Genomic DNA, 21,970 nt, shown 5'->3' on the forward strand with positions numbered 1-21,970 from the left:
TGGGGGAAGTCTTAAAAAGAAGGGGGACAAATTGCCTGCTCATATGCATGCATGGCCACTGATTTCTCTTGCCACAGAACAAGTCTATGCATGAAAGCCTGGGGTTGGCAGCCACCCCTCAAAACCTACTGTCTATCTGCAGAAGCCACCATGAAGGTAACAGCTGCCCACACAGGGTCCCAACATGTCTCTCCGCTGCATGGCAGCCTGTGCGGCCGCAGCAGCTAACTCCCATCGCTGGCGCTGCAGGACAAAGCGGAGCCCGTTCACCTGAGTCAAGGAACTCGTCCCCATGGCTGCTGTGCCAGACTGGTGACGCAGGTGGTCCCAGCTTGCTGTGTCAGATGAAGCTGTTGACTGACCTCTTCCAACACGCACAGTGGCCCTGTCCCAGTGTTCGTCAGGAGCCACCGCCGAGCGCACTGCTGTGTGGCAGGGGCGGTTAGCTGGTTATCCAGGCTCTCTGTAGGCAACTAGTGAGTCCAGAGTAATTGCTATGAGTGATAGCAGGAGAGCGTGTTAGTGCTCATTAGAGACAAATTGAGCTGCCTGCTGTGAGCAAAATAAAGAGGCATTTACCCAGTCTTTCTCAGTGGCTGTGTTTACACAGAAACATCCCCCTGTCTATGGGATTGAAGAGATGCTTCTACCCGAGTTTCCCAGGGCGGGATGGGGGAATGAGGGCTGCCGGGGAACACTGAACAGGGGTAGTGTGGTCTACCTGTTCTGCCTGTGTTTGAGGGAGCTCGGACTGGGGACATGCAGAGCTGGCTTGAAATATAAAGAGAATCAGCAAACCCTGATTGAAAAGCTTTACCACCAGGGGAATCTGGCAGCCAGCTTGGACTTTGGTTTAATCTCCTCCACTAACTGAGTCCCCTCAGGCTGTTTACATGCTGGAATCAGTTTGCTGCAGCTAGGTCACCCATCAGCTCTCTCTGCCCCTCCAGGCTGGGCTGTTTTCCACAAAACACAGCACACTCGCTGCCACCTTTATTTGCAAGTGCGTTGGTAGGAAAACAGCTCATCTTTGCTTAGGGTGGAGAGGAAGACGAACCAAAGTGTCTTAGGACCTGGCTGAGTTCAGCTGCTCATCCCACTGACTGGTTTCCCATCTCTGCTCACAGGACAGGCTGGTGCCACAGCCGTTGCAAGGCAGAGGCTGGACACAGTTGGGGGGATCTTGATTTGCTGTTTTCTGTGCTGTGCACCAGCAGTGGTCCCATCCCTGCAGCAGTCTGTGCAGTCACTCCCATCCCAGCACCGCCCCCAGCGACCACAGGATTATTCCTGATACTCAAGTGACTTTGCTGCTGGGCATTCAAACCTGACCCACTGGAGCATCCTCCTCCTGCGTCTTCTCTTTTATCACAGCAGCTGATAACAGTTTCTAACCCGGGTGAGACAGTAGGAGACATTTGCCTGTCAATCATGGGGCAATGCATACTGAAACAGAGGGAGGGCGCCAAGCGTTTCAGGCATCTGCTGGCGGGGGGTGCTGGCTGTACCTTTGGCTAGAGAGACAGAGCTCGCTGGCTGGAGTGCTTGTTCAGGAGCCCTGCAGGGTGCTGGCTGAACATGGCCTGGCTCCGTCCCCAAAGGGCTCTCACCCCAGAGCCTCAGCTCATTCACTACAGCCATTTGTCACTGGAAAAGTGTGTGCGCTCAGGGATGCCCCTGTCTCCAGGAGGCACAGCTTTGTGCTGGTCCCAGCACCAGTGAAGGGCTCATTTCGCCTTCTCACTGGGACAACCGAAGCCGCGGGTAACCTTCATCCACATCCCTGCTCCCAGGCTCCTCTGTGACTTTGCCAGGAACAAATTAACTCTGAACAGGATAGGCCACTTGGATTTATACATTCCATGGGTGCATGGGAAATCCTCACTCTTCAGGACTGTTTCAGGACTGTGGAGATTTGGGTGTCCCATGGAGCCTGCAGCACACTGTCTGGGACATGGCACAGCTGGAGCAACCTTCAGGAGTAGCAGTTGCTCAACCCCCAGACATACCAGGCAGCATCGGACCTGCTGCCCCCTTTATTGGCCCAGCTGTGAGTGCAGGGTGTGCTAATTCATGATTTTCACCCATCCCTGTTATAGCTTGAAGATATTTTTCCAAGGCAGCTTGGTAGCAGGTAATTGGGCAGATCAAAGAGCTCAAGAAATGGATTTAGTCAAATGTTGGAATATGTGATTAATCTGCCTTCCACATCACGTCTTTTTCCCAAGGTAAATTCAAATTAGCACCTGTTGGAGAGCCTATTAGTCAATGTCTGGGCTCTGGTGCATTGGAATTCAAAGGCTTCCCGTGTAACACAAGACAATTTCTCATTGTCTTGGAAGCCAGCAGCCACCTTCTTGGTTTGTAATTAACAAAACCACAACACGTAGCCACCACTTCCAGATGTGCCCCCCCAGCCTGTGCAGCTGACAGTCTGACATCCTCTCCAGGACATGATGGCTGCATCTTCCCATCAGCCACATGTGTGTGGTCCGGATAATGGGATCTCAGAGTAGGCGTTGCCCTCACAGAAAGGCTGTGTGGAACAGAGTAGCCCTAAACCAAACAATACAGGATTTCTGCATGGAGATTTAGGGGATACACAGGCAATTGTGATGGTTGCGGGTACAGTCATATCACCATGTGGAAGCTCAGACTGTTAATGATCTTGTGCTAACACAGACAGGCCATGTTCCTAACCCCAGGCACCTCTGAGCACAGCTGGATCAGGCACAGCTGAGGTCCTCTACAACGGAAGTGGATGGAGCTGGGTTTTTTGTCCTAGCTGATTTGTCCAAGCTGTGAATCAAATTTTCAGGAGCAATCCAAAGCCCAACTGCTATGAAGTTCTTCAGAGAAGGAAGTTCATCATCCTATGTGGAAAGCCTTGAAGAGACATCACTAGCAGGTTGCACAACATGGCCCCCTTCATGTTCATGTGTGTGCGGAGGTGGGACCAAGAGCTGAGAATGTCCCAGGACACCTGATACCACCTCAGAGGCATCAGAGTGCAGAGGCCATGTCCTGCCAGACGAGGATCCTCAACAACACTGCGCCCGAGGAGACTGGTAACTCACACCTCAGGACAGGGCACAGGGAGCTAGGCTGTTCTCCCAAAGGAAAAGAAAGTTCTCCAGGTCTGTGATCATAGGAGATCCAGCATCCATGTGGGTGCATTTGGAGAAGGAGGTCTTTGAGGGAGATGACTTCACAACACGTACCCAGTCCTGTACAGTCTGGCTGTACAGAAAGCTGAAAAAATTCCTTTATCTTCTCTAAATCTGTCTACAGAACACCTGGTCTTCCCTGATCCAGGCTGCGACATCCTTCCTGCCAGCAAAAACCTACTAAAAGACTTGCTGATCAGCTTTGGAAAATGAGTCAGTAGCATGTTCATCTCTATGTGCATAGACCCCACAAGAAAGCAGCAGGGCAGATGTACTGCAGGATCAGCTGTGAGTACCGTGGGGCATGCTGATAACCAAGGTAGGACAAAAGTGTGGGAAAGCCACCTTCTTTCCTTCTTGCTGCCTGCAACCCTCCCACTCTGCTCTCCTTGCAGAGTCAGATGCAAATCCCAGCTCAAGAGCTCGAAAAAATCACCCAGGGAAGGATCACGCACCCTGTCCCCTGCGCTTTCCTCCCAGCCCCTGCCACTGCAGCACACCAGCCACGGTTGGTTGGAGATGAGAAGACCCTTTTATGGTCACATACTGTGAGGAGGAGGTGATTAGACATTGCGAGGCAGCGGCAAAGGCTGTTGGGGGCTGCGCATCCTCCTGCAGAAACAATGACACTCTGCAGAGTGGTCTGTGACGGTGACTGCTCTGCCCCTCGCCCAGCTCCACTGGGAACGGTAGTCATGGCACTCTGCTCTGCAAAACAGCAGACTGGAACAAACCCAAAGCAACTGGTTCTAAAGCTGATGAGCACAGGCAATGTCCAATTTACATCTCATGCAATTTTTTCGTGGGTTTTTTTTTTTGTGTGTGTGTGTAGGGGGGGGGTGTTGTATTTTTTTTTTTTTAGTTATGCTTCCTGGTGCTATTGCAGAGAGTCTGGCATGGCTTTGCAGCTGACAAAGCTGATCCCAAAAGCACCAACGCTGACCTGGATTTAGGGATCAGAGTAGCACAGCAACTCAACATGACTCAGCAGCAAGAAAGCTAACACTGTTCTTAGACATGCCAACAGAGGAGAGGCACCAGGGCAGGGAGGTGACCTTAACCTCTGGGGATGACTGCACACATTAGAGGGATGATAAAAAGTGAGCAAGGGTAAAAAAGAGCCATAAGAATGATTTGAGGGTAGGAGAGGACACTTTGAAGTGAAGGATTTAAAAGCTTGATCTGTTTAGCTAATTGAGGAGACACTTGAAAGGCAATGTGCTCACAACATATAAGTAACTTAATGTGGAAAATCACCAAGTTCTGAAAGGCTCTTCAATAAACTGGGAAAGATAATAACAGGAGCTGGGAGCTGAAGCCAGGCATATTCAGATTGGAAAAAAAAGGTGCAGACCTTTACCGGGAAGGATCATATAGGAACAAGTATCTACAGAACTAATGAACTCTCCCTCTCTTAATTATTTCAAGGTATCCCTTTTGGGTAAGGTGTGTCCTTGGTCTGGTATGGTTTCACCCATCTCACTGCTCTCTGGAGTAGCCCTAACTACAGCCTGCAATAGCAACTGATTCCCACAGCATTGCCAGAGCATCCTCGCCAATGGGCTTTGAGTAGAGAGAGGCAATTGTGCTTCAACTCCAGTTAACCCACCGCCTGCTCCAAGAGTCCATTCATGCATACACGCATTTTCCTGACCGCTCTTTGCAAGGGGAGGTTAAAAGGTGAGTTAATCTTCTGTGGAATCTAGAAGAACTGGGTAACCAAGTGTTTGTGCAGCAATGACCCGGGGAAGCACCAAAATACTTTTTAGGGCTGTACAGATTGTCTTCACCCACTTCCTGGCAACTCTGCACCCCCCAGAGGCTCTCTTGGTGAACAGGACCTTCCTTCTGGATCTGTCAGCCAACATGTCTTGCTTCATTCTGGTACAAATGGGGCTTTGGAAGATATCTCTGTGGACTGCCCTTTTCTTAGTTTCTTGCTGAAGCATCTCCCTGAAACCCATGTTGTTCTGCTGCAGGTTTAACCAACAAAACAATTTTACATGAAGACTGAAAGCATTTGCTTGCTGGCCTGTTTGAAGATGGATGTGGGCAATGGACTGCCTCAGGCATTTCTCTGCCAGGGAAGAACTGGATGCATCTTGATTTCCCAGTACAACCCTTTTGGCTGCCATGATGTCTTAGAAATCATACATTATTAAAATAATTATAAATAATTATTATGTATATGTCACGTGTAACGCAACGGAGAGTTGCAAGGGTTTAGCAGGATGGGGCCACAAAGAATGTTTGGAGGAACCCTCGCTGCTTGTCATATATGTGATCAGCTCATCATAAGCCTGTGGATGGATGAAGGAGCATAGGTGGGTGATACGCTATGGCCAGGGTGGGGAGGAAGCTCTCTTGATGCGTCTCACTGAACAGCAGTCCCGGCCTATTCTTTAGACAGAAATTTAACCTTAAACCAGACAATCCACTGCGTGCACATGGAGGTTGAAGGGGAAGAGATGGCCCCTGACAAAGCACTTCTCCACTCTCATCCCTTATCCGTGTTAATAGAGCTTTTTTATTGTTACCTGCATCACCTCATACAAATTATTCTATTCTTCTGCCTACTGGCACTGCTCCCAGATGCAGAGGTCATCTGAAGTCGAGTACGTCCCAGCTGGCAATCAAATGTCTCATTAATTTGCAGAGCTGCTTCCCATTCCTTTTCCCACACATCATCATCTGTGCAGTGAGCCCAACACTTTGCTCCAGAAGTTCTTGTACTCCAGGTGCCTGTTTATCCTGTCCCACCAGCCTGGCCTGGGTTGACACCAGATGCTGTCATTGACTCAGTCCAGATGTTCCTAAAACAAACAGGCTGGGGACAAATCCCTCCTAAGAGCCAACAGGTAAGGAAGCCGGCCTGGCTGGTTCAGGCAAAGAAGGGGCAGGATCACAGACCTGTGGGCAGGCAAAGCAAACAGCGAGGCTCGCTGAACACGAGGTGGTGCTGGCTCCACTGCGATCTCCAAGCAAAGCCAGGACTGGTTCTTCCAATTTGCCTTGGAAGCACTTTCCATGAGAGGCCGATTCACCCTTTGGGCTAAAGCACAGGAGACAGAGGACTGAGTGAAGCACACACAGTCCAGATGTGGACGGTTTAATCTCTGGAAATAGCCCTGCGATGACTTATCTCCAAGGATGGGGCGCAGAATTGAAGACAATCACTCTACTCTCCTTGTGCCTGCAGGGACAGGGAGATCACAGCTCTGCACCCAGGATTACAGCTGGGCTATTAACTACACACAATGCCCTGGAAGCAGAGGCCGGCAGTCAGGTATCCCTATCAAAAAATGAGCTGTTCCCAGGTAACTGCTGTGCTCTGGACATCTTTTTCCAGCTCTGCCAGGTAGATGTGTTTCCAGCACTGATCAAATCCCCTTCCGCTGTGAGAGCACAGCAGGACCATGATCCCTAATGGAGTCCTTCCTCCTAATATCTGTCAAGTAGCCATACCCACCCCCTCACTCTGCATTTCCTGAACTAAAATTTTATTAGCATATTATGTATTATTAAATGAAATGCCTCCCGTGGACTGTCTATTATGTCTATGCAGTTACGTTTGTTGGCCCAACATGTAATTGCATCATTTGTTTGTTTGACAAGACCCCAGGTCCTGTAAAGCCTCGAAGTCTGGCAATAATTATATTGCTGGCATTTAATTCAGCTTTAGAGGGATTCCATATTGCCTTCAATTCATGCTCTCTTCCTAAGCATCTCATCTAGTTTGGTCATCCCAGGTGGCCTTTTCCTGACATTCTACTGTGGGGCTTTGGAAATTCCCTGGTATTCGAGGGCAGCTCAAGTGTGAACAACACTGGGTGAGCAATGTCCTCAGCTCTGCCTGGGGAGAGCCATGGGCAAGTCAGCAGAGATCATTGAGCTCAGTAGACATTAACACCCTCTTCTGGCTACAGAGGGTGGGATTCATTCCCCTACTTTAGCAAACGCAGGCAAATGTCTCCCAACATGTAAAATCTGCATCGAAAACACAAGGCTCTGGTGCCCTCCTGTCCAAAGCAGGGACTGACCAGGGGACGTGTCATGGCTTTCTCTAGACTTCCTCCCACGTAATGTCACAGAGTTGTTAAAGGAAGGTGCAGAGGGAATGCCCTCAGCTTCCCCCTCCAAAATATGCCAGGCAATACCAGGCCCCTGAGCCGCAGGGTTACTCATCTCCTTCAAAAGCCGAGTTCAGCTGTGCATGGAAAGCATTCTCCTCTTCACACCTCACCCTGGCCCTGCAGAGCTGCCCCCAAAGCATGGGTACACACGTAGGCAGGAGGACAACAGTGTCGCACGGTCAGCTCAGCCGCCAGGGGCTGGGTGGTGTTCTGGGTGGGATGACGGTGGTACCCTGGGGCAGAGGATGCTCTAATGCACGGAGGCTGGTCAGCACGGGCCCCAGGCAGCGTTACCTGGGAAGAGATATGGGCTGTTCTTGGCATGCTAGTGGTGGGGCTGCAGCCTGTGCTCAGCAGTCCTGGGGTACCCCAGCAGCTTTCCATGAAAAATGCATCTCGGAGCCCAGCAGGAGCAGCTCGGGGCATCCTGCCACATCAGGCACTGAAGACGAGACAGAGGTCGTGGGCATCTAGTGTAACCCCTGACTCAGGGCATCTCCATTGGTGCCTGTCTCACGGGGTGTGTGTCTCTCCACAGGGCTTCCCCTCTTCTCTGGTGCTCAGGACATGGTGGTCAGCGTGTAGCTGTAGCAAAGAAGACGTGGCCTGGGTTATCTGTCACTGATTTCCCAGCAGACGGATGGTAATAGAGCTGTACGAGCTCGCTGCAGAGAGCCTGCCCCTGAGCCTCACAAGAAAATTAATGAGTGCTCCGGTCATTGCGTGGAGGTACATGAACTAGTCCTCACCTGAAAGCACCACTACCCACAGGCAGCTCCTGGTATCTCTGGGGACCCGGGACCTGCAGGCAGCAGGGAGGGGGACACAGCCGGGGCAAGTTTCCCTTGCACCCTTGAGCCCATGAGACCTTCCTCAGGAGGGTTAATTCCCAGCTGACAAAGGGTTTTTGGGGAAAGGTCCCCCTCTGCTTCTGGCTGCACTTCTGCCAGACCAAACCTCAGCTGCTTCAGGGGGATTAATGTGAGCAGCAAACTCGTGCCTGCTGGCAGCCAGTCTGCTCCAGTCCCTGGGGCCACTGGAGACCTGCACTGCGGCAGGCAGAGTCCTCATTGCTGACATGTGCCCAGGCAGCCCTCAGTCCCGGGGTCCATGTCCCCACTGATATTTTGGCAGTTTACACCTCTGCTGCCTTTGAGCCTCACACCCATGCTGACAGCGAGGCATTGCCACATCTGCTGCCATCCACGTGAACAGCCGCACTCAGCTCCAGGTGGCCTCATCCATACCCAGTCATAGACTTCTGTAGGCTCCCCGGCCCTCATGCTGACCCTGCCAAAGGGGAACGTTAGCGCATCACCTACCAGGCGCCACAGCCCACACTGAGACTGAGGCACACATAGTGGTCAAACCAATATCACACACTCCTTCCTTCCACGCTGTAACAGCAGGTGTGACTGAGGGGCAGGACATCCTCCATGGCAGTGTGACCTCCTCCTCTGGCTGGAGCAAGGATGCACTGTTCCCATCACAGCAGGGCAGGATGTGGGAGGTGGTCAGTCCTCCCACTGCCCTACCAGAGGAAAAGCCCATTGTTCCCTCATGGCCCATCATTACTCAAAGCTCCATTGTTCCCCCATGGCCCTTCATCCCCCCCACAGACTACCGTTTCCCCTGGACCATTGTCTTCTGCTGCATTGGCCAGTGCACATGGGATCTCAAGGCTCGGAGGACCCAGGTCTGAGGGTCTTCCATCATGTTGTCTTTAAAGTTTGGGCCTGGGAAGAGGCTTGCCATCCACCCAGGCTCCTTGAATGCAGGCGACCAGGTGCTGCCCACAAGCTGGGTCAGCCCTTGGAGATGGAGGCAGAGCGAGCAGGCAAGAATGGGCCTGCCAAGATGCATCAAGTCCAACTCCACCTTCTCATATTCTGCACTGCCCATGCTGCATCCTTGGAGGGGCTGGTGGTGCAGCCAGTGAGGCACTGTGGGATGCGACTCCCAGATGTGACACAGATGGAGACTCTTGCCCAGGAGGCTGGTGTGAGTGCGGGAACGTTCAGGTGTCCACAAGGAGGAACAGCTCCTGCGTACGTGCTGCTCAAGTCATCCCAGCATCCCTCATAAATATACTGATTGGGAGACTAATTACCTCAGCCTGTACCAGCTTCCTTGGGTGGAAGGAACGTGTTTATCACCAGCATCAGTGATAAACCAGTGATATCACCAGTCAGCCCGAGTCTGAGCAGACCTCCCATCACTCATGGGCAGCCACTGCCTCCATCCATTATCGAATAACTTTCTGAAGAGTGGTAAACCACTCTGTGTTCAGCAAGACACCTCAGATAGCAATTTATTTCTCATTACCTAGTCATTTTTCTCCTATCTGCTGCTCTTCCCAATAATAACATTACAGTAATTAATTGAAACACTTGTTAAGTAGACAGCGCACACTCAAAGTGTAGGCAACGTTATAACAATCCAGTTCCATAAAAAGCACACCGCGATGGCAGATGGGAAGTGGGGCAGGATTTCCAGAGATCATTTTGTTCAGATTTATCCTGTCTCTATTCTGACAAACCAAACGGACACATCTTGCCAACTAATCTGCCAGGCTGCAGCTATCAAAACTCTTATTTCACTTCAACAATTATGCATTCACTGTGTAATTTTCTGAGGCCCTTTGAACCCTGCCTGTCTCTTATAATCATGTCCCCGTTTATGCAGTCCCACATGTACCAGGTGTTTTGATGACTCTCAAGCATGATTCTGCAGTAAAATCTCCGTTAAGCAGAGCGGATGATGCATCACACGGTTCAGGGTTTTTTTCAGCAGAAATCCTGAGTGCCCCACAGTAGTCCATGACATCCAACTGCTTGTCCAGCTCTCAGTGGTGAGTCCAATCACCCTGTCCAGCAGAGCATCACCCACGCCTTTCTGATACCGGCAAGGTGGAGTTATGCAGGCAACTGGAGTTAGGTCCTCTGATAGTCGGTGCTGTGGGCGCAGAGGAGAACTGCAGCCCCCCAAAAAGGAACGCGCAACTCTTGTCGACAGTAGATCAATGGGCCAGTGGTTTAATGCAAGTTTGCTAAGGTCCAGATCCGACTGTAGGGGTGTGGTCCAGATGCCAACAAGGGTGGGTGCAAAATCCATGTGAGCTTAAGACCATTGAGTTAGGAAACTGAAATTCATGGTGGGCAAAAGTGTGTGGAATCAGCAACAATAATGGATTTGGTTCTTCCCAGGGCAGGTGGTGTTGCAAGCTCAAAGATTTTGGCCCATCACCCTTGCCTGTGCCCTATGGATGCTTCACTGCTTGCTGCTCTAAGACCCTGTAGCCCCCAGACCTCCCCAGTGCTTGTCCAAGACCAGAGAAGGTCTCTGAGCCAAAAAGAAATTCCTGCAGCTTCTGCACCCCTGAGAAATGAGTCAGAAAGATCTCGGAATTTATTCTCATCCCATATTTGGATTATCCCAAGACCTTTTCAAATTTTTAATGAGAAAATGCCGATGCTGTTCCACTGAATGGAGCAGTGCCACGCTGAAGAGCGAGCACCTGGGAACAGTCAATTGCTTGGGTTGTTCTCACCAGAGACATGTCCTCACATGCATCTTCCTCTCCTGACTGCCTAACAGCCTGGTGGTGAGACCCAGGCATCTGGAGATTAGCGCTCAAATCCTTATTCTAACCCAATCCAAAGTCTCGGGACAGATTCCCATGTGAATACCCTAAGTGACAGGGTTTACAGGGCTGTGGGGTATATTTGCTGACTTGGACAAAACTTTCATCATGAACATGGGCCACTTTTCCTTGTGTAGCTTTTATCAAACCTCACGCAATACTACAAATATTCCGATTTTTTCCAAGGCAGCATTTTCAACAGTGCGACTAGGGTACCTGAAATAGCCCTTCCCAGAATCTGGAGGTGCTACAGACACTGGAGCTACCACAGCCCACAGCTCCTCCATCCCAGCTCCTTCTCTACTCTTGGAAACATCGAGCCCAGACACTGAATGCATGCTCGGGGTTTCGCCTCATGGCTTTTGACACTAGTCAAAAGGAATGCTGTGAAGGTGTCCTAAAAGTGAACCTTAAAGTTTGCACACAGGTAAGTGGGCTTCAAAGCCTTTGGACAATGTATCTATAGCCTCAAACAATCCTTCTGCGCTAACAGGCACACTCGTACTCAAATTAGAAGAGCTGGTTATAACTCCATGAATGTGTTCTACAATTTAAAAGCTTTTTAAATGAGGTTCACAACCATTAACGAGGTAAATATATTTGTAGATTTGTTTGGGCAATTATAGTCATTTAAAAAACAATGCATAATAACGGACGTGAATGTAATAAGCCACTGCTAATTAAATGTATTAATGCCACTTTATAAAATGAATGCATCTAGCTGATAGGTTACAACTAGTTTTGTTCTGTAAATAATTGAGCAGTGATACATGCAGAATTTGCATCACTGGGCATTGCCAGTGCCCAATAATAGTTCCAATAAATTTGCCCCCGTGGAACCAATCTACTGACTACCAACCAGGTTCTCCTTTTTTGTGTCTAGTCCACATTGTCCTTTGCTCGGTGAGAAACAGTTGCAGTAGAACGGAGCTGGTTAACCCCAACATATGGGACACCATTATAAAGCATTTGTAAAGACTTTGAAATGTGCTCTTCTGCCAATTATAATTTGCAGCAGGTAAAACACTCCCAAGCTACGGAAAAGCCATTTCTCTGCCCCGGGAGAGTTCATTCAATTTTAGCTGATATTAAGCATTCAATAGCAGAATTTTCCTTCTTTTGCTTTCATCCCTTTGGAAAATGTCACCAGTCTGGAGTTAACTAATTGACCACAGACCTTTTGAGAAGCAGGTCCAAAGCAGCCCCACAGGGTGCTGTGAGGTGTCAGCAGCTGCAGAGATACGCAGAAGGGATGAGAGCCAGTCTGGGCTCCCTGGGGCATCCCCTACCTGGCCCTGCATGTGAAATCACGGGATACAGGATCTGGCTGAACTCTTGGGACAGGGCAAAAGGGAAGGACACATGGGCTTGACCTTAAGTGTAAGAAAGGTCCCCATCTCAGTGTGACCTGGTGGCTCCTAGGCTCCATATGCAGTTGGCAAAGAGACGCTGGACACTTTGGCAGATCCTGATCTCACCATGAGATCACTAAGATGGGTCAGGTGAATCACTCACTACTTGAGCCCAGAGACCAGCTCAAGTGATGGCACTTACCTTTGCAGTGCCTAAATGCACTGGAATGCAGGGCACATGAATGTGCTGAGATTCCAGCTGGCGTGCAAGCCCCGTCCTCAAGGGCTGACTCAAGGGGTGACTTTGCATTCAAAGCGTCCTGCTGATGTAAAAGGGGCAAAGCTGGGACACTGCAAACAAAAAAACCCTAGTTTTTTATCTTATTTTTCCTTGGCAAAAAGTGAGATGTGGTTTCCCCAAACATACAAGGTTTCTAGCAGTAACTCCTTTGCAGCTGCATCATCCCCACTCCCTTCAGCTTTGCACACATATCTACTGCCTCAGACTTCAGCTGTGCAGGAGGCATGCAGGGCATACACCTGGCTTTGCCCTGCAGGATGCCATGCCCGAGCCCAAGAGAAATGCTATTGGTCCAGGTTCTGACCTGCTGCAAGACCTACAAAGACACGCAGCTTCCTTCAACCAGAAGAGTGGCACAATCCCACTCTCTGAAACCACCAGGTCCTGCCACAGGGGGCTGAACGCTTATTTCCCAGGAGAAAGTGCCATCCCCCCAGCACAACCCCTGGCAGATGACTTGGAGGATGAACTACCTGGGCCCTCAACCCCACCATGGTTGGCTCGCTGCATGACTTCTGCTGGCACTCAGCCCTTTTGCCAAAGGCCAGAGGCCCTTTTTCCAAGGTGTTTACCTCATTTTTTCATGTGGGTGCTCAGGGAGGACAGGAGCAGCTGCAAACACAGTCTGGATGGTGGGGAGTGATAAAATATGAGAGATAACCCTGGTCTGAAAGAAAAGTCATTCTGAAAAAATGTGGTCACTTTTGGCATAAGGAACCCTGGCTTCTCACTTTCCCCAGCCTCCAGCTAAATCCCAGGTCCTCCAAGCAGCAATTCCCTAATTGGAGGGTGGTGTGCGAACACCAGAGAACTGATGGCCACAGAGGTCCTCTGCTTTCAGGAGCAAAACTCTGCTTGCAAGAGGCATTTCTTTGGTTCAGAAACACCCACGTTTTTGAGTCTTTATATTTACTCGTTTTGTGGCCAGTGTTGGGTTTTGTGCAGAAGGAAGGGTTGGGGTTGCATCAGGCTTGGGGAAGTGAGTGTTGAAGCCAGGATGAAGGAGAGGGTTTAGGGCTGAAGGTGCTATAGGGCAGGAGAGCAGCCTCAGGGCTGGGCCTGGGGACCGGTCTCATGAAACTTATTCCAGTGATGGAAAATCACTTCACAGGGTCTCCAGCTTTCCCCAAAAATCAGCAACCACATGGCCCCCTCCTGCCATGCTGCCCTAAAGCTTCATACTGTCGCAGCTGCACAGTGCTGCATAACAACTCCAGCTGCCTGCCCTGCCTGCCCTGCCTGCCCTGCCTGCCCACCTCCAGATTAATCTCAGCTCTGCCTTGGATGTCCTCCAAAGCGTTGCAGCTCCGCCGGCCCTGGAGTCTCTCAGCATTGGGCTGTGCCGGCTTTGGGGACAGGGCTCTTCGCTGCTCAGTCCCTTCCACTCAACCAAGGGCAGAACGTGGGAAGGAAGGAAAGTGCGCGATGCCAGGTGGGCAGCTATCTCCAAGAGCTCACAAACGGAAAAGATTCACCTTTGACTAATGCATCACTCCTAATGAATGGCCGGACCAGCTATATTTAATTGCCTGGTTTCGGCAGATACGGCTGGAAAATCTCATGCCTGTCAGATTTTTTCTTCCCCTAAAGCATCAAATTATTCACTATCCTCTTGTAGCATTTTGCAGCCAACTCCTTCCTGTGATGATTTTCAAAGGATGAAGAATGAGCACCCCGGTGACATTTCTAGTATCTATAAATATCTCCCCACTATCCTGCCTGCCCAACTGGTGAATTATGCAGGAAGATATATATAATAAAACAATCGGATCCATTTTGTCGTCAACATCCCATTCTTCTTCAGCTGGCAAGAGAACAGCCCAGGCTGTTGCTCTGGAAAGAGCAAGCAGTGCCTGGAGAATTACTGAACTTATCCTTTCCTGAAGGTATGGGGGCACATTGGAGGGCAACACTGAGCAGAGAGAGGCCCTACTACGCTGGAAAAAGGAAGATGGGTTTTAAAACAGAAGAAGTACGAAGTTTAGGACAGCAACAGTCTCCAGAACGGCAGGAAATCCCACATATGGAGCACTGAGAAGCTTGTGGTAAAAGAAGCATTGAAGAAATACCAAAGAAAGACTAATCCAGCAATGTTATCTGGAGGACAATGCACTTACTATACATTCTGGTCCTGCTTTTATGTGTTCTACTCAGCAGTGCTCTGTTTATGCAACTAAGTCTCCTGCATGGTGAAATACATGGAGAATTTAATGCATCCAACTTTGCAAAGCTGTGGAAAGTCACCAGTTTACATTGCATATCTAATTGGCAGGTTTTAAATTCAATTGGAATTGAATTTAATAGCATAGGTTTCCCTTGCTAACAGACCTCTTCTAGCCAGATACTCATTATGTGTGGTAGTCAACAGAATCTGTTACCTCATTTATGGGTTAAGAGACATTTTAAAATAGGAGGCTTAAGACAGCTCTCTGCCTTGCATTAGATATTTGTAGATGTCTTTCGCTAAGCCATAGCTAGCTGCTTCATTATTAGTTTTGGGGGGCTGTGCCTTGGAGACACTGCCTGGCAATTAAGCAAAGTTCTTACCAGAAAGTTTTCCCCCCTTACCTTGGTCCAGAAGGTCGTTGCTCTCCAGGACTGCAAAGACAAGGATTCTGCATCTCCTCATTCCTGCAGGAAGACAGCTGTTGTGTTCCTCAGGCCAAGGAACAGACTGAGGAACAGATGCGAGTTACTGTGGATCTCCTGCAAAGCCTGGGGACTTTACCCTCCTACACTACTCTGGGTAGGAGGACAATACAGTGTGGGAAGCTGATACGCTGGCCTGGCAGAGAGGTGACCATGTCCCCATCAGTGTGTGCTGAGGCCACCCACAGAAACGCCGTCGTGGTTTAACCCTGGTAGGCAGCCAAGAACCACTCATCCACTTGCTCGATCCCTCCCAGCAGGGTGGGAGAGAGAGTCGGAAGGGTAAAAGTGAGAGAACTCGTGGGTTGAGATAAAGACAGTTCAATAGGTAGAGCAAAAGCCACGTGCACAAGCAAAGCAAAAGAAGGAATTAATTCACTGCTTCCCATCACAGGCAGGTGTTGAGCCACCCCCAGGAGGGCAGGGGTCCAGCACATGTAACGGTGACTTGGGAAGACAAATGCCATCACTCTGAACATCCTCCCCCTTCCTTCTTCGTCCTTCAGCTTTTATTGCTGAGCATGACACCATATGGTATGGAACACCCCCTTGGTCAGTGAGGGTGAGCTGTCCCCGCTGTGTCCCCTCCCAGCTTCAGTGTACTGCTAGCAGAAAAGCCCTTAGTGTGGTACAAGCGCTACTCAGCAACAACTAAAACATGCCTGTATTATCAACAGTTTCCATCACAAATCCAAACCCATACAAGCTACTACGAAGAAAATTAACTGTTCCAGCCAAAACCAGTACAGCTCCACACATCCATCTTTTCAAGGCTCTAATTACATTCTTAACTACAGCAAGGCCTTCAAGAGTGGCAGGACGCAAGTGAGAAGGGTTAAAGATGATCAAAATGTGTATCAGCTCCTTGGCAACAACTTGAATCATCCTTTTCTCCATCTCCCAGCATCGGGCTCTCCCCAGGTCTCAGTTTAATAGAAAGCTGGATGAGTCCTTGCAAACACCCCCTTGTCCATACGCGAATGGCACCCAGGGCTGTGCAGAGCCACCCTGAACACGGGAGCATTTCCCAGCAGGTCAGGGAAGGGTGGTACTATATGGTATATGGTGATGGAAAAGGAGTGACTGTGGTGCCTGCTGGAAGTTTCTTGGGGCACGGCATGCAACACACCCGTGCTTCCAGGAATGGCAACACATGGAGAACAGTAAAGTGCAGAGGGGGACAATCAGGACTGTTTCTTCCTGGATTTTGGCTTTCTGTTTGTTAGGGAATTTCATACTTACCTGCCTCTTTAAGGTGCTCTGGCTGAGGAACAAATAGTCTGTTGAAACCTCTGATTATAGGCCTCTCTGGAAAGCTTTCTCTGTAGAGCTCTCAAGTGATGCTGGTGGGCTCCTGTTCATTGAGACACAGCAATGGGCTTGGCCCATTCACAGGATTCCCGAAATGCTCTTCAGAGTGGGGCTGGTGACATATGGCAGGTTAGAGTGGGGTCGGTATGATATAGCTTTTTTTGTGGTTTGTACATGAGCCTCTTACCCATATTCCTGCCAAGATCGGCTCCACCATCCCACTGCACAAGCAGCACAGCTGCATTTCAGGCCACTGCTGCTGCTTGTCACAGGTGTAAATACACTGCTGGGTGACCTAGAAGACATGGTACATGAGATGCACTGCCCCTGACAACCCAGTGCTCTTTCCTGCCCACTGGTGTGCAAGGACTCTTGCGATACGGAACTCCAAACTCAGCTGGGAAGCATAATTTCTAACCTGGAGGTAGATCCTTCTCCCATGGTTGCAGTGGCCATACCACAGGCTGATCAAGCCCAGCTCACCTCATTTAAGAAGTCTAGAAGTTAAACATCTTGGTCTGGGCCACTCATTCCATTTCTTCAGTGAGTGCAGGGAAATGTAAGCCAGATCTGACCCCTCCTTGATAACCACTGCAGGATGAGGTGGGAGAACCAAGTCCCTCATGGAGTATGAGGGCAGCCTGAGGCGGCTCACTCAGACCCGCAGGTCTCTCCAGGCTGCGGACTCCCACCCTATGAACTCCACGGCTGCCTGGAAACAGGATCTGGGAAGTTTCAATGCCACCATGTAGGCATGGTGGAAGACAGTTTGCCAGTGAGCCTCCCCTTTCCCCAGTTGGTGCTCAACAAATGAGCCCATTCAGGGCCACCTCTGGTGAGTGGGGACCTCTCAAGATAAGGCAGTTCTTGTCGAGGTCATCATTTACTTTGGTGGTTCACTGGAGTAACAGAGTTTGCTCTGTTCCCAAAGGATTGTCACAGTCCCTGTTGGAGACCTCAGTCCGGCCGTGAGATTGTAACCCGGCACTGGGTTAGGGTGGGAGAGTTTGGGGGTGCTCAGTGGTGCTAATTCCACTGAGACCAAATCTTCTGCACATCTGCTGTCTCCCCCTTCCCCCCTACACAGCCTCGCTGCGACACACTGGCTGGTACCCGTGGTGGGCTCAGCGACGGCAGGGAACCCCCCAGATGACAAACCCCTGTCCACTTGCGTGGTGAGGGGCGGGGGGATGCTGTGCACCCTGTGAGGACGAGAAACAGCAAATATCAGACGGAGGCAAGGTCCGGTGCTGCACAGCGAAGCACCGCAGACGGCACGGGGAGTGCAGCACAGCTGCATTTCCCCATACAAACCAACTCCTCGCATCACCTCACGCCCAAGTGTACAGCTTCTGCCGTCCAGGGCAACGCGCTGTGCGTGTGGCTCATTAAGATAACGCACAGCCCGGTGCCTCTCTGTGCTCTCCGCTCTTGAAACACACCAGGTCTCACTCGCTGCATTTGTAATTGCCAGTGCAACTATTCAAACGGCGATGTTTGTCCCACCCGACCCTGCACGCGTTCGCCATACAGTGAGCAAACACGCGACACAGGCCTCCAGGCAATTTTCACACACTAGTCCAGGAATAATGACTTTTATTAGTAAATTTCTATCATTGTGAAATATTCTTCTTAAACAAACCCCGTGCTGTATTTTTACTGTTGATGACATTAAGCACATTAGATATTAACACTAGTTTTAAAGTGTCTAAAATTTACAGGAATATTAGCAAGAAACAGTTCACATCCACACCACCTGCTGAGCCCCCAACTTTCGACAGTACACGTCTGACAAAGAAACACTCTGTAGAGAAAAGAACCAGGTCTAAAGAATCGCAGAGGTCACTGGGCTATCTAAGGGTACTGGAGAAGGCCACTGACATTAAAACTACATTGAATCACAAAAGAGACATAAACATTAAATTCCGATTTGAGCTTTGCACTCTCTGGTGTGGAAGATCAGCTGTGGGTTGGGCTCTTCCAGCGCAGCAGTGCAGGAATGACAGGACATTGATTCGCAGCAGCCAAGAATGTGGTCCATGCATCCCTCTGCACCTCTGCCACCTCCCTGCAGGCTCCGTTTCGGTGAAGTGCCCAGCACTCGGAGAGACGGAGCTCGGCTTCAGTCACAGGATATTTTTGTTTTAACTGTCTGAGAAAGACATCGTTAGGGAGTTGCAGATGAGGTGCTCTGCTGGTGGGCCTAGATCTGTAGCAGCAACGCCACACCAGCAAGCACCCACTTGGAAGGATTTTCTCTAGTTTTAAGGTTAAAAGTCCACACGTAAGTTGGCCCTCTCTGGCGTGTTTTGTACACAGGACATGGGTACACACTACGGATATCTTGTTTGTCAGCAGGAATAGCTTTGATGAAAATGACGGGCATGGCCGGGGTTAGTTCCTTGAGCCTGGCATCTGTGATTATCCCAGTCTACAAAGGAAAGAAGACAAAGTCTTAGTTAGATTTCCAAGATACCCATCAGCTGTACCCCAACGCACATGATCCTCTGCGATGTTTATACAAGCCGGACTTACTGGGCAAGTGCAAGCATCTTTCCTGAGATCCCAGGGGTGGATGAGTCTATTTGAGGTAAGGAGGGTCTGGATCAAACACCTATCCTGGCTCATCAGAAGTATTCCTTAAGCGTAGCTTATTCCAAGGTGCGCGTACAGACGCTTGTTCTCACCGGATGCCTGAACCCCCCAACACCTGAGCTGGACTTTGCAGGGGAACAATGTTCCTGGCTATGTCCAGCCACATCGTCCTAGTGCTGCTCTTAGCCAAGGTTTTGCCAGAGCAGAGCCACCTTGTGGGAAGTGTTGCTTGTGCCAGGACCAGCTGTGGACACCTGAGCAGGGCTCAGGATGGAGAACAACACTCACTTGAGAAAGGTCTAAAAGGAACCAAGTCTCCAACCACACCACCAAAACTGGAGCTTGACCTGGGATACACATGTCTGTGCAATGTTTTGTGTGGCCCTCAAAGGGATCCACAGGCTGGTTTCCACTCTCACGGCTGCTCACACCAACAAGGGGGATTCAGAGAGGCTATTCCTGAGGGATTACTATCATTAAAAAAAAAAGTCCACATTATCCTCTTCAAAGCAGTGCTCCTGCTCGGCAGGCTGCCCAAGGCAGGAGAAGGACAGTACGCTGTCAGGGCATGAAATCAGCCGCTTGTTTCTCTAACTTGGGTCTCTCTGGCAACTTCTGTTTGTCTTTCTGACAATAAAATGCCCTACACATCAATCAGTTTCCAGGAAAGCCTGCAAAATTGCTAAATGGGAGCTAGATAGACCAAATTAAAACAAATACAGAAACGGAAATAAAACTCCTCAGTGCTAAAGAAACTGCCTCTCACTGCAGCTTAGCTTCACGTATCATTATTATTTCAAATGCTCTTAGATCAGACTTGTGGGATGACAGTCAACCTCTCTGGTAGTTTATTTAGTTCTGCAAATGAGTGGAGAGAAATAATCCCTCTTGCGACACACCTCGGTTTAATTGTACTAATGCCATCTGTTATACTAAGCTGTGATAAATCCAACTGTGATTTAGAATTTTATATTTCCAACGTGCTGAACAAACATTAAATAATTCTTGTAATACCTTGAAAAGAAGCTATTTATCAAGCATTATTATGCACTCTTTTTAAATCCACATCTTTCATTTCTGAGGCTGGATTTTGATCAGATCTTTTTTTACTGTTGACAATTCCTCAAATCAAATTTCCAAGGCATATTCTACCCATTTCTGGGTTAACAAGAGTTGAAATCTTCCTGAAGTATCATCTCTGCGGAACACGTCATTGTGTTATGTCTGGGCTGATTTGCATTTGCATTTTTTATCGCTCTCATCATCAGAAATTAATTCTACTCTGAAAGCAATTTTCACTAACTACTGGCACAGCGTACCTGGTAAAAAGCCACTGTTCTGTGCTCAGAGAGCTCAGACGCTAAAGAAGTTTTCACTTCTGCTTGTCCTGGCTCCTCAACAGGCGATTTGAAGAGTGGACATATTACACTGCCACATATCGATGGGTCCGAAGACACAAACCAATCTGTCCCAAGCCAAGGATGCAAATCGATGGGCCCGAATACACACACAGTGAGCCAGTATCCCCTCTCACTCAACTGCATTTTGAGGTGCTACCGCACAGGCACACGTGCACCACAGCTAATTTAGGGTCAGTTGGACTAAAGACCTTCAGCACAGGTTGGTTGTCCCTCAGACAGTTGCCTCTGTTTGCAGGGAAGGGGGGCTGGTGATCAGACCAGCAATGTAGCCAGCAGGGAACATTGCTCCAAGGTGCCCCAGAGATTGCTGGAGTTAGTGGCTTCAGCTGGACATGGGGAACGAGAAAAAGAGCCATCCATGGAGCATGCACTGAAGAAGACCTAATGATCCAGAGAGACCTGGACAGGCTTCAGAGGTGGGCTCTTATGAACCTCATGAGGTTCAACAAGGCCAAGTGCAGGGTCCTACACCTGGGTCAGAGCAATCCCAACCACAAACCCAAGCTGGGCAGAGAATGGATGGAGAGCAGCCCTGAGGAGAAGGACTAGGGGGTGTTGGTGGATGAGAAGCTCAACATGAGCTGGCAACGTGCACTGAGAGCCCAGAAAGCCACCCCCATCCCGGGCTGCACCCCAGCAGCGTGGCCAGCAGGGCGAGGGAGGGATTGTGCCCCTCTGCTGCGCTCTGCTCTGGGGAGACCCCCCTGCAGTGCTGCCTCCAGCTCGGGGGGTCCCACCAGCAGAAGGACACGGAGCTGTTGGAGCAGGGCCAGAGGAGGCCCCGGAGATGCTGGGAGGGCTGGAGCCCCTCTGCTGGGAGGACAGGCTGGGAGAGTTGGGGGGGTTCAGCCTGGAGAAGAGAAGGCGAAAAAGGGGAGACCTCAGAGCCCCTTCCAGTGTCTGAAGGGGTCCTACAAGAAAGCTGGAGAGGGACTTTTTCCAAGGGCATGTAGGGATAAGACAAGGGGAAATGGCTTCAAACTGGAAAAGGGAAGACAGATTAGAGATCAGGAAGAAATTTTTCACTCTGAGGGTGGTGAGGCACTGGGGCAGGTTGCCCAGAGAAGCTGTGGCTGCCCCATCCCTGGAGGTGTTCAAGGCCTGGTTGGACGGGGCTTGGAGCAACCTGGGCTGGTGGGAGGTGTCCCTGCCCAGGGCAGGGGGGTGGAACTGGATGATTTTCAAGGTCCCTTCCAACCCAAACCATTCTATGATTCTATGTGCTGTCCAGTAAAGCCAAATACAAGAAGAATTTTTACCACAGAGTAGTTTAAGAGTTGAGATACAGATGGAAAAGCGTTTGCCAAGTTATTAATTTTTCAAAATAACCATAAATAAGAGACTGGCTGTTCACAGCACAATTTGCAAGTGTCCCCACCATGGCTGCATTGCAAGTTT

At 49.9% G+C, this 21,970-nt stretch overlaps 1 protein-coding gene across 1 annotated transcript in view; it reads right to left on the reverse strand.

Annotated features, from left to right (window-relative positions):
• Positions 1-18,708: 18,708 nt before the first annotated feature.
• The window catches only part of DNAH9 (dynein, axonemal, heavy chain 9), a 218,965-nt gene continuing 215,703 nt past the window's right edge, over positions 18,709-21,970 (reverse strand). Inside the window, exon 70 of the mRNA XM_009894355.1 lies at positions 18,709-18,987. Within this exon, the coding sequence (XP_009892657.1) occupies positions 18,760-18,987 (228 nt within the window). The 3' untranslated portion in view covers positions 18,709-18,759. The remainder of the gene's footprint in view (positions 18,988-21,970) is intronic.

Source organism: Charadrius vociferus, unplaced genomic scaffold, assembly GCF_000708025.1.
Source record: "Charadrius vociferus isolate BGI_N301 unplaced genomic scaffold, ASM70802v2 scaffold121, whole genome shotgun sequence".
Taxonomy (NCBI): domain Eukaryota; kingdom Metazoa; phylum Chordata; class Aves; order Charadriiformes; family Charadriidae; genus Charadrius; species Charadrius vociferus.